The sequence below is a fragment of the Petromyzon marinus genome, chromosome 14 (assembly GCF_048934315.1).
Source record: "Petromyzon marinus isolate PM22_M1 ecotype Great Lakes invasive population chromosome 14, UKy_Petmar_22M1.pri1.0, whole genome shotgun sequence".
NCBI lineage: Eukaryota > Metazoa > Chordata > Hyperoartia > Petromyzontiformes > Petromyzontidae > Petromyzon > Petromyzon marinus.
The window spans coordinates 14,973,348-14,986,068 of NC_133680.1; the positions used below are offsets into that span (position 1 = coordinate 14,973,348).

Below are 12,721 nucleotides of genomic sequence, written 5' to 3' on the forward strand. Positions count from 1 at the left end.
GCCAACACCATACCAGCTTGAACCACAACCGTATCCATGGCTCACGTTAAACACTTGCAAGAATGGAGCCTCGTCGGAGTGAAGGACTGTATGTACGCCAACTAGCGCCAGTCCACGAGTCGCCATATTCGACGGGATCAAAATGACCCCAGCCGTCGAATCAACATTCTTCAATTATTTGTGATAGTGTAGCATTACAAGCATCTGAGATCCTGGCGGGATCTCCACCGCAACCTCAACAAGAGCTTGTACCGTGACGCTTGCTGCCAAACATACGTGCAACGACGGCAAAAAAAAAATGATTTGTGACCCAATGGCATTTCCAAACTACCCTGAACCATCAGGATTTTAATAGGCATGCTTTTGAAAAAATCGGTGCCCAAAAGGCAGGAAACAGCCGAGACCACGCGATGCACCAATTTCTTCCACTGTGTCCACGAGCTAGGCCACCCATGCGCAACCAAATCCCGTTGCCCAGTGTCAATGTGTGTGTTATGCTAAGAGCGGGTGATCCCTGAGACCTCAGATTTCTGAGATTGCAAAATGGGCCGGGTGTCTGATGTGTCTCAACTCGCCTGTTGGGATTGAGGTGGAGCCGTCGGAGGGGCAGAGGGGACCGGAGCAGCAGTCCGTGTCCGAGGGCGATTCTGGCATCCTCTTGCGAAGTGCCCCAGCTGACCGCAGTGGAAACAGGCAACAGATGGCCTATGTGCCATCCAATCCTCCTGTTTACGCGGTCTCCAGTTCCATCGACGGCGCGCAGAGTCCACTCATCTCCGATTCCACGGCGGGAGCGCAGCAGCGACGTCCCCCTTCGAAGTCGTATTGCCAGGCGAAAACACCACAACTTTGCTCGGCGACCATCCCTTCGGTTCCCCGACTCGACTGGGGTCCCCTTTCCATGCCGCCATCAGAGACCAACGCTGTAGATTTTCGTGGGCCTGCAGACACCTGGCGGCCTATCGGGATGTTTGGATGTCTTCGTCACACACAGGTAAGACCACACCAATTTATCTAGCCAGTCCCAACATCCATTCCATGATGAGCGAGTTGAGGGCCTCCGAATTCACTCTAGGGTAAGCTGCTCCCGCTAGCACCAACAGCACGCTGTGGTAGGCGAGAGGCGTCTCGGCTTCCCCCCGCCTACGCTGAAGAAATTTGCGGTGTGTGTTGGAAGGCAGCTCATACACGTCCGCCATCTCAGCATAAGTACCATGAAGTGTAGCCTTTTTATCAGCAGGAATAGCTCTGAAGACAGCAAGAGCGTCGTCGTCCAAAACAGTCGGCAGAGCGACCAGCGCCTCCTCCTCCGTCCAATGCACTGATCGGAAAGCCGCTTCAAATTGCCAAGTGAAGGCGCTCCAATCATACCTGCCACGACGAATTTTTTTGCTTGAGGAAGTCTGCGAGTGTGATCGGTTCCACTCAACACATTCTTAGCGGCGGCCGCCGCATCTTGCGCACCATGTGTACTTTGTGAAATGGCAAACTCCGTCTGCACCTCTCCCGTGCCGCCCGAAATGGCGGCGTCCGGCTGTGCGTTCTGCTCACCACGCATAATGGCGGCCGTCGCAGCCTGCAGCCGCTCCCGCCGGAACTTCCACCCCGGACCCCTGGTCGTTACCTCCCAGCGATGTCAGCGTTGAGCGCCCCACCACCATAGATGACGTGACTAGCGACACCAGCTGCACAAGCACCACCCGCAACAAGTCCAGCTGCTCAAACATATTCCTCCAGCCGTCTTCGGGCTGCTGGTGTGGAGGATGTTGCGTCTGCACCGACCATCTCTGGCACAGCAGCCTCTCCCGCCGTGGTTTCCATAACCGGGACCATGGCTCCCGGAGTAGGCAGGAGGTTTTGGGTTCTATTTTCATCGTCGTCGGAAGACGCCACTGGTGGGTAACGTTTCTTTCATGTTTGGACATCTTCTGTTAACTTGTATTTATTGTTAAACTACTTCTGACGCCAATGTGGCCGGACGACGGAGAGAGATGACGGCGAGCAGCGACGCAGACCGGACCCAAGACTCCACACACTGACCACGAGTCTTCCTCCGCCCCTGCTTATATTGCCGCAGGTGCGGCTAGGCACCGCCTCCGGCCACGCCCTCTCGTGGAACCTTCCCGCAGGTTCCCGGAGTATCTCAGACAGCCCCGCCCCTTACCTTTGGCCCAGATGCCTCTCCCTTTGGGATTAGATGATGTTTTAGTGTTGCCCGTGCTTCCCTTTTCCAACCAGCAGATGTCATCATGTCATTACACTACTACAGTCAGCAGATACAAACTATACAGTCAGATATTATTATATAGTCAGTAGATACTACTGTAGAGCCAGATACTACTATAGAGTCACTAAATGCTACTCACTTTATTGTATGTAGGATATGTAGGGTTATATGCCTACAGGGGGGTAAAAATATATTTTTAGGGGGGTTGACAGTTTTTGCAAACCTCTTCTTTGGTTTTCTTTGTTTTTTTTCGGTAAAGTCACGTAGAATTAGAATAAAATAATAAATTAATAAAATAAAATAAATTTTGATTTAAAGCTTTCGTGACTGCAGTAATTCATATTCTTAGCTCTTTCGGTAAAGTCACGTTGAAGGGAAACAATAAAATAATAAAATATATATTCAACAATAAAAATTCTCACGACGTTTCGACCATAACACAAACGGTCGTCATCACACCTGATCACACCTGATGACGACCGTTTGTGTTATGGTCGAAACGTCGTGAGAATTTTTATTGTTTTATATATGTTTTATTATTTTATTGTTTCCATTCAACGTGAGTTTACCGAAAGAGCTAAGAAAATAAAATAACACAATAAAATTCTCACGACGTTTCGGCCACAACACAAGCGGCCTTCATCAGGTGAAGGGACGAGACTGTCTGGAGGACAGCGCTGGAGTGAACACAGCCAAGCTCAGACCGCGACCTTTAAGCTGTGTGAGAAGAAACAGAGCGCCTTGACAAAGGAATTAGCATAAAAATTTGCATTTAATTGGCGGACTTAGCATGATGAACGGTGTAGAGGGGGTGAACATGTGCAGACCGGCGAGGGGGGGAGGGGGAGTTTACATATTGATGGTGTGAAAAGGGAATTTAAGCTGCTGCGAAGGTTTGGGATACCACTACTTGAAAAAATATACTCTACCATTGAAAATTAGTTTAATGTTTGGTTCGGATAATTTAGCATTGAAATAGCTGCGTGATTAGCTTGTGACTGGTCACAGAAATGGCTATGTTAAAGTCAAAGCTTACACATCCACAGAGGCACCTAGTACCAATCAAACAGGATAATTTAGCATTGAAATAACTCAGTGATTAGCTTGTGACTGGTCATAGAAATAGCTATGTTAAAGTCAAAGCCTACACATCCACAGAGGCACCTGGTACAAATCAAACAGGAGAATTTAGCGTTGAAATAGCTGAGTGATTAGCTTGTGACTCGTCACAGAAATGGCTATGTTAAAGTCAAAGCCTACACATCCACAGAGGCACCTAGTACAAATGAAACATGAGCATTAAAACATGAGCATTGAAATAATCGAGGAATTAGCTTGTGACTGGTCATAGAAATAGTTATGTTAAAGTCAAAGCCTACACATCCACAGAGGCACCTAGTACAAATCAAACAGGAGAATTTAGCATTGAAATAGCTGAGTGATTAGCTTGTGACTGGTCACAGAAATGGCTATGTTAAAGTCAAAGCCTACACATCCACAGAGGCACCTAGTATAAATCAAACAGGAGAATTTAGCACTGAAATAATTGAAGGATTAGCTTGTGACTGGTCATAGAAATAGCTATGTTAAAGTCAAAGCCTACACATCTACAGAGGCACCTAGTACATGGACGCCAAAGGGGCTGCAACAACTCGACTATCATATAGTAAACCGATGTGAAAAAAACCTGTCTAAATTACATCAATATAATAAATGTACTCAATATATTCTTCAATAAGCTGAGCTATTAACAGTAACTGGGTATACACTACACTATATAATGCATACTATATAGTAAACAATTAAAAAACTAAAATATAAACTACCTCAATGTTATCAATAAACTCTATATATTCTCCAATCAGCTAAGCTACCAACAATAAGTCGTTATATATCACAATGCTATATGGCGAAAAAATGGGTGAATTCTTACCCTCAACTTCAGCACCACAACTAGCTACGAGCTCCGTTCAGACGGACGAGTTCTTGAATTTTGTTGTTATATTCTGTTTTGTCCATGATGACAGTGGCATTGCCCTTTTCGGCTGAGAGGACGACAATATCATCTCTTTTTTTAATTGAGAAAAATTAGAAACTGACGCCATCCAGACTTCCACTCTATGCCCGACCTTATGGAAGAGGTACGTGGATGACACTTTTGTCATCTGGCCACATGGCCAGCCTGCTCTAGACCAATTCCGTGACCACATCAATTCCATACACCCAGCCATCAGATTTACCATGGAGGTCGAAAAAGATTGCAAACTACCCTTTTTGGATGTCTTAATTAAAAGGAGACATGATGGTTCAATGAGCCATTTGGAGCGCTCCAGCGCTGTCCTCGAGACAGTCTCGTCCCTTCACCTGATAAAGGCCACTTGTGTTGTGGCCGAAACGTCGTGAGAATTTTATTGTGTTATTTTATTAATTTATTATTTTATTCTCATTCTACGTGACTTTACCGAAAGAACCAAAGAAGATGAATCCTTGCAGTCCCGAAAGCTTTAAATCGAGAGTTACGGGGTGTCGAATGCGAGGAGTTCTGTTCAATCATAAGTTACACAGGATAAAAAGAAGTTGTCCGCGTGAAATAAAAACACTACACACTTAATAAATGACCATATATGTTCCTACAGAGTGTAATTATATAGTTCACGTGTTGGTGCTTTGTGGATTGTTGCATCGCAGGATCGTGAGAGGTCGTAATGGCTTGGGGAGGCTTTTATCCAGCAGTGGATTGACCATGGATGATGATTACAATGCTACTGTTGCCATGCAATTGATGGCAGCTGCACCATACTTTATATTCTATAACTTTTTATTTCATGAACATTTGTTCCTAACGAGTTTGATATTTTCCCTACTCAGGTGTCTCTTTCATTGAAAGGCCGCACCACATTGGAACCAAAGGCCATGTTAATTTTGGATCTGATTGGGGAGCCTGGCGCCAGAGTAGGTCTGCTCGCTGTCGACCAAGCCGTCTATGCTGTCAACCGTAAACACCAATTTACACAAGACAGGGTGTGTATTCACATTTACTTGGCATTACCATTCATAACTAATCATAATTTCGTACATTTGGTTGTTCGCGCCATTCATAAAGCACAGGACTATCGCGAAGGAAGGGGCAATGTTCACAGAATGATATAGTATGTCAGTAGTGGGCGATGTGGCTATGTTTAATCCCAATTGAGTAATTTGTAGGTAATTTTACAAATTTGTCCCATGATACCAGCACACAATGGCCTACTCATTTCGAATGAAGTGAGGGGATGTTTAATGCTTGCTGTGAAGCAGACATCATGCATTTCATGGGTAATGCACCTGCAATGATATCCAATATTTGTAACCATTGCTCTTGAGTATTTATTACACATAATAGAAGACGTTTTAATAATGAAATCTTTCTGTTAAACAATTTAAATTATGCAAGGCATAAGAGTGATAGTCCACAGAGAAAGTCGTTTTCTTTAACCGTAAGGGAAATCTGGATTATGCTGTTGAGCATACAATTAATGTCTGAATTGTTCCATTATTGAGTTAAATATGAATATCGAGATGTGAGAGTTGAACTGGACCCGTAAACCAGTTTTAATCTATCATTTTATAGAACCATAATCCGAATCCATATACAATGTGTTGCTCTGTCATTAAAATTTTAATCTTTCAACCTGTAGCTGGGGTGTTAAAAGTAAAAATGGCCACAGTCCCTCAGCCAATTCCCAGTTATAACCGATTTCCCTTGAGGAGATACTAGCTGTGTTTCCTCTGATTCCGTATGACATCTTGTGCAGAAAGCTACAATACTCGACAGTCAGTTATTGTAGTAGGTGGGAGCAAATGTTGTATGTTGGGGTGGTAACATGGCCCGGCACTTGCGTGTTCGCCGTGTGTTGCAGAAGTTAGCAGTTCAAACCCAACTGGCTGCCTTGATCAATATTGCGATGTGTATTACCTATAAAAAGTATACTGTGTCATCCATTTTACAGGGGATGTTAACATCAAATGACATTTGAAATGAGTAGGCCACTTGAAAGAATTACAACGCAAATTACTCATTTGGGATAACACACAGCAACATCACCCCCGATCGTGAAATTGCTGCAGATTATGTATGTGAAACAGCGCTTTCATGATAGCTTTGCACTATAAGAATGGCATACATAACACATGTACTAATGATGATGATGATGAAATTGTATTTTTGATATAATTATCACAGCGATTGGGGTAAACTTTAGGTGGAAGGGTGACACTAACGGTAACACTTGAATAGCATAAAATTCTGGGTTTAATTCACGACTCGGTTGCTTTTCTGTGTGGAGTTTCATGTTCTGTCCCTGTTCTGAATGGGTTTCCCCTGGGTTCTTTGGATTAGTCATATAAGCAAAATACATACAATTAAATGATATTGGACAAAGCATTCTAATGCGGAAAAATTGCTTGCAAATTGGTCAATTTGGATTTAACATTGTAACATCATCCCTATACTGCAAAAGCCTTTGTAGGATATTCCTGAAACGAGTCTTGAGACTCAGTGAGGTCTTGTTGGGTGAAAAAAACATCACAATAAATTTGTAAAATTGTGGTGGTGCGGATGTTTGGGGAGTGGTGCCACAGTGATTAGAGCACTGCTACGAACCCGGCGACCCAAGTTTGATTTGTACTGACCGCCAACACCAGTAAGGATTATCTGAATTAGTCGTGGGCCTCCCCTCGGTTGACCCAGCCCCAAATGAGTACCTGGTGGGGTGTGTAAAACATCACCACTAGAGAGACAAAGTCGGCTGAGCGTGGTGCTGGCAACGCACCACCTCGTACAGTGAGGGAAAAAAGTATTTGATCCCCTGCTGATTTTGTACGTTTGCCCACTGATAAAGAAATGATCAGTCTATAATTTTAATGGTAGGTTTATTTGAACAGTAAGAGACAGTATAACAACAACAAAATCCGGAAAAATGCATGTCAAAAATGTTATAAATTGATTTGCATTTTAATGAGGGAAATAAGTATTTGACCCCTCTGCAAAACATGACTTAGTACTTGGTGACAAAACCCTTGTTGGCAATCACAGAGGTCAGACGTTTCTTGTAGTTGGCCACCAGGTTTGCACACATCTCAGGAGGGATTTTGTCCCACTCCTCTTTGCAGATCTTCTCCAAGTCATTAAGGTTTCGAGGCTGACGTGTGGCAACTCGAACCTTCAGCTCCCTCCATATATTTTCTATGGGATTAAGGTCTGGAGACTGGCTAGGCCACTCCAGGACCTTAATGTGCTTCTTCTTGAGCCACTCCTTTGTTGCCTTGGCCGTGTGTGTTTGGGTCATTATCATGCTGGAATACCCATCCACGACCCATTTTCAATGCCCTGGCCGAGGGAAGGAGGTTCTCACTTAAGATGTGACGGTACATGGCCCCGTCAATTGTCCCTTTGATGCGGTGAAGTTGTCCTGTCCCCTTAGCAGAAAAACACCCCCAAAGCATAATGTTTACACCTCCATGTTTGACGGTGGAGATGGTGTTCTTGGGGTCATAGGCACCATTCCTCCTCCTCCAAACACGGTGAGTTGAGTTGATGCCAAAGAGCTCCATTTTGGTGTCATCTGACCACAACACTTTCACCCAGTTGTCCTCTGAATCATTCAGATGTTCATTGGCAAACTTCAGATGGGCATGTGTATGTGCTTTCTTGAGCAGGGGGACCTTGCGGGCACTGCAGGATTTCAGTTCTTCACGGCGTAGTGTGTTACCAATTGTTTTCTTGGTGACTATGGTCCCAGCTGCTTTGAGCTCATTGACAAGATCCTCCCGTGTAGTTCTGGGCTGATTCCTCACCGTTCTCATGATCATTGCAACTCCACGAGGTGATATCTTGCATGGAGCCCCAGGCCGAGGGAGATTGACAGTTCTTTTGTATTTCTTCCATTTGCGAATAATCGCACCAACTGTTGTCACCTTCTCACCAAGCTGCTTAGCAATGGTCTTGTTGCCCATTCCAGCCTTGTGTAGGTCTACAATCTTGTCCCTGACATCCTTGGAGAGCTCTTTGGTCTTGGTCATGGTGGAGAGCTTGGAATCAGATTGATTGATTGCTTCTGTGGACAGGTGTCTTTTATACAGGTAACAAGCTGAGATTAGGAGCACTCCCTTTAAGAGTGTGCTCCTAATCTCAGCTCGTTACCTGTATAAAAGATACCTGGGAGCCAGAAATCTTTCTGATTGAGAGGAGGTCAAATACATATTTCCCTCATTAAAATGCAAATCAATTCCTAACATTTTTGACATGCGTTTTTCTGGATTTTTGTTGTTATTCTGTCTCTCACTGTTTAAATAAACCTACCATTAAATTTATAGACTGATCATTTCTTTGTCAGTGGGCAAACGTACAAAATCAGCAGGGGATCAAATACTTTTTTTCCCTCACTGTATGTCGTACCAGCCTTCATAGGTGCTCGCTAACATCACTTGCCACAACAGTCTGTTAATGACTATATTGGGGATGTTTGTCTTTTATGTGAAGATCTGGAAGGCAATGGAGACCTTCGACACAGGCTGCACAGCGGAGGGTGGCGCGGGAGTTCTGGGCGTCTTCTCGGATGCAGGCTTGGCTCTGATCACCAGCAAGGGCCTCAGAACTCCCGATCGATCTGGTGGGCATTCGTGAAAATAAACATTCTCACGTATAAATCTTGATTTAAACTTTCGTGACTGCAGGAATTAATATTATTTGGGTCTTTCAGTGAAGTCACGTAGATAGGTAATATAATAAATATAAAATAAAGAAACAACTAAAATGTTTCGATCAGAAACGTAGTAGGTTTTTATTGGATCCTCAAATGGCTCCGTGAGAAAGGAGACATCTGAGGATCCAATCAAAACCATCACCTTGCCATACATAGCAGGAGTAACCACAAATATTTCCAAAATCATGAACAAACACAAGATCCAGGTCCGATTTAACACAGTACATTAACTTCGTGATCTGATCCCATCTGTGAAGGGCAAGATTACTGACTTGCAATACCCGGTGTCAACAAACTAAGCTGTATCTGCGGCAGCAGTTGCATTGGGGAAACTAAGCGACATGTCTCGGACTGTGTTTGTGAGCATAAGGCAGATTTGAAACACGGTAGGACCAATACTTCTGCCGTGTCTGATCATTATTTTAATGCAGCTGGCTCACACGAAATTGATTTCTCTAAGACAATGGTACTTTGCAAGCCTACTAGCTATCAACCAAGATTTGTTCATGAAGCCAACCATATTTACAGACACAATTTCGACCAAGAGGATGGTTATATGCCAGCAATCATTGGAAAGATGTCATCAACCTCTTGGGGTCATGACTTTACCAAAAGAACCATTGAATAAGAATTCCTGCAGTCACGAAAGTTTTAAGTCAAAATTTAGCTTTCCCCATCTTTCCTCCTGATGACGATCGCTTGTGTTGTGATCGAAACGTCGTAGTTTTTTGCTTATTTTACATGTATTATTTTACCTATCTACATGACTTGACCAAAAGATCCAAATAATGTTCTAACATACAGTTTAAAATTGTTTAACTTCAAAAATTGTAGTCTTTGGAGCAACACAAGCAAACCTCACCAAACCAAGAGGTTACGTTCCTGAAAAAGGCCGTGTTGGGCAAAGCTGGGTTCGACAATAAATAGACCTTGTGGGAAAAATAGGGTTGCGTTCCTGGGTCTGCAATTATCACTCGCTCCCTTTTTGTTTAACTAATTCTATCCACATTTTTTCCACTTCGTATCACATGAAAATAAAAAAACATGCACACAACACATGTAAATTTCGATTTAAAGCTTTCGTGACTGCAATGATTCATCTTCTTTGGTTCTTTCGGTAAAGTCACGTAGAATGAGAATAAAATAATAAATTGATAAAATAAAATAACACAATAATATTCTCACGACGTTTCGGCCACAACACAAGCGGCCTTCATCAGGTGAAGGGGGGCGAGACTGTCTGGTAGGACAGCGCTGGAGTGAGAGAGCCACGTTCAGATCACGGCTTTTAAGCTGTGTGAGAGGAACAAAGAGCCTTGACACAGGAATTAGCATAAAATTTAGCATTGAAATGGCTGAATGATTAGCTTGTGACTGGTCACAGAAATAGCTATGTTAAAAGTTAAAGCATACACATCCGCAGAGGCACCCATTGTTAAAAGGAATTAGCATAGAATTTAGCATTGAAATAGCTAAGTTAAGGCATACACATCCGCAGAGGCACCCCTTGACAATGGGATTAGCATAGAATTTAGCATTGAAATGGCTGAGTGATTCGCTTGTAACTGCTACAGAAATAGCTACGTTGAAGTCAGAGCATACACATTCACCGAGGCACTTAGTACAAATCAAACAGGAGAATTTAGCATTGAAATAACTAGGCGAATTTAGCATTGAAATAACTGGGTGATTTGCTAGTGACTGGTCACAGAAATGACTACACATCTGAGCTATTCACAGTACTATATAGTGAACCAATAAAAACTAAAATATAAATTACCTTCATGTTATCAATAAACTCTATATTCTCCAATCAGCTAAGCCACCAACCATAAGTCGTTATATATCACAATGCTATATGGCGAAAAAATGGGTGGATTCTTACCCTCAAATTTCCGTACCACGGATAGCTATGGGCCCCGTTCAGACGGACGAGTTCGTCCATGGTCGGAACAGAGGAGGGGGAGAGAGACAGCTGCGAGGCCCTAGTATGCTCCATGTTGTAAACCATACCATTAACCGTGGTGTGAGAGGTATTAAGAGGCAATGCTGGCGAAAGAGCTGCGGTCTGAAGGACATCGTAAAATTACAATTAATTAAGAACAGAAATGATTTAACACATCTTTCCAGTGGTTACTAAGCCTGAATCCATCTTCTCGGTTGAAATTGTCTCTGTGCTTGTATATGTGAATGGCCTCATGAACGAATCTCTCATGGTAGCCGGTTGGTTTGCAAAGAGGTTCTTTGCAAACCAACCGGCTACCATGAGAGATTCGTTCATGAGGCCATTCACATATACAAGCACAGAGACAATTTCAACCGAGAAGATGGATTCAGGCTTAGTAACCACTGGAAAGATGTGTTAAATCATTTCTGTTCTTAATTAATTGTAATTTTACGATGTCCTTCAGACCGCAGCTCTTTCGCCAGCATTGCCTCTTAATACCTCTCACACCACGGTTAATGGTATGGTTTACAACATGGAGCATACTAGGGCCTCGCAGCTGTCTCTCTCCCCCTCCTCTGTTCCGACCATGGACGAACTCGTCCGTCTGAACGGGGCCCATAGCTATCCGTGGTACGGAAATTTGAGGGTAAGAATCCACCCATTTTTTCGCCATATAGCATTGTGATATATAACGACTTATGGTTGGTGGCTTAGCTGATTGGAGAATATAGAGTTTATTGATAACATGAAGGTAATTTATATTTTAGTTTTTATTGGTTCACTATATAGTACTGTGAATAGCTCAGATGTGTAGTCATTTCTGTGACCAGTCACTAGCAAATCACCCAGTTATTTCAATGCTAAATTCGCCTAGTTATTTCAATGCTAAATTCTCCTGTTTGATTTGTACTAAGTGCCTCGGTGAATGTGTATGCTCTGACTTCAACGTAGCTATTTCTGTAGCAGTTACAAGCGAATCACTCAGCCATTTCAATGCTAAATTCTATGCTAATCCCATTGTCAAGGGGTGCCTCTGCGGATGTGTATGCCTTAACTTAGCTATTTCAATGCTAAATTCTATGCTAATTCCTTTTAACAATGGGTGCCTCTGCGGATGTGTATGCTTTAACTTTTAACATAGCTATTTCTGTGACCAGTCACAAGCTAATCATTCAGCCATTTCAATGCTAAATTTTATGCTAATTCCTGTGTCAAGGCTCTTTGTTCCTCTCACACAGCTTAAAAGCCGTGATCTGAACGTGGCTCTCTCACTCCAGCGCTGTCCTACCAGACAGTCTCGCCCCCCTTCACCTGATGAAGGCCGCTTGTGTTGTGGCCGAAACGTCGTGAGAATATTATTGTGTTATTTTATTTTATCAATTTATTATTTTATTCTCATTCTACGTGACTTTACCGAAAGAACCAAAGAAAAACACATGTAAATATTATGAACTATAATTTATCAGGACATATAATTAAATAAGTGAAACTTGTTTTTTTTACTGATGATGGTGAAGATGTTGGTGGGGGTGTTGAAGGGAGCTCACAGTGTTGAGAGACCCTCTTTAGGTTCATCATCAGGGTCATTTGAGACCCCTGGGAGCGTTCAGGAGAGTGCTGAGATGGAGGACGAGAGGGTTAGCTGACTCATAGGTGAAGCCGAGCGTTGCGACAATGGTGTTGGTGGTGGGGCTGACTGAGATCTGTGCTGCAGGTGGTGGGGTCTGGGGGGTACATCCAGGACCCCATTCAAACACATAATGGCCTGGTCTCAGCTAGCTGATGAAAGTTGCAACCGAGAAT

General features: G+C 43.3%; 1 protein-coding gene across 1 annotated transcript in view; it reads left to right on the forward strand.

The window, feature by feature from the left end:
* Positions 1-12,721, forward strand: part of LOC116942275 (complement C3-like) — a 329,249-nt gene that overhangs the window by 114,543 nt on the left and 201,985 nt on the right. The window contains exons 14-15 of the mRNA XM_076066949.1: positions 5,096-5,248; positions 8,748-8,877. Of these exons, the coding sequence (XP_075923064.1) occupies positions 5,096-5,248; positions 8,748-8,877 (283 nt within the window). The remainder of the gene's footprint in view (positions 1-5,095; positions 5,249-8,747; positions 8,878-12,721) is intronic.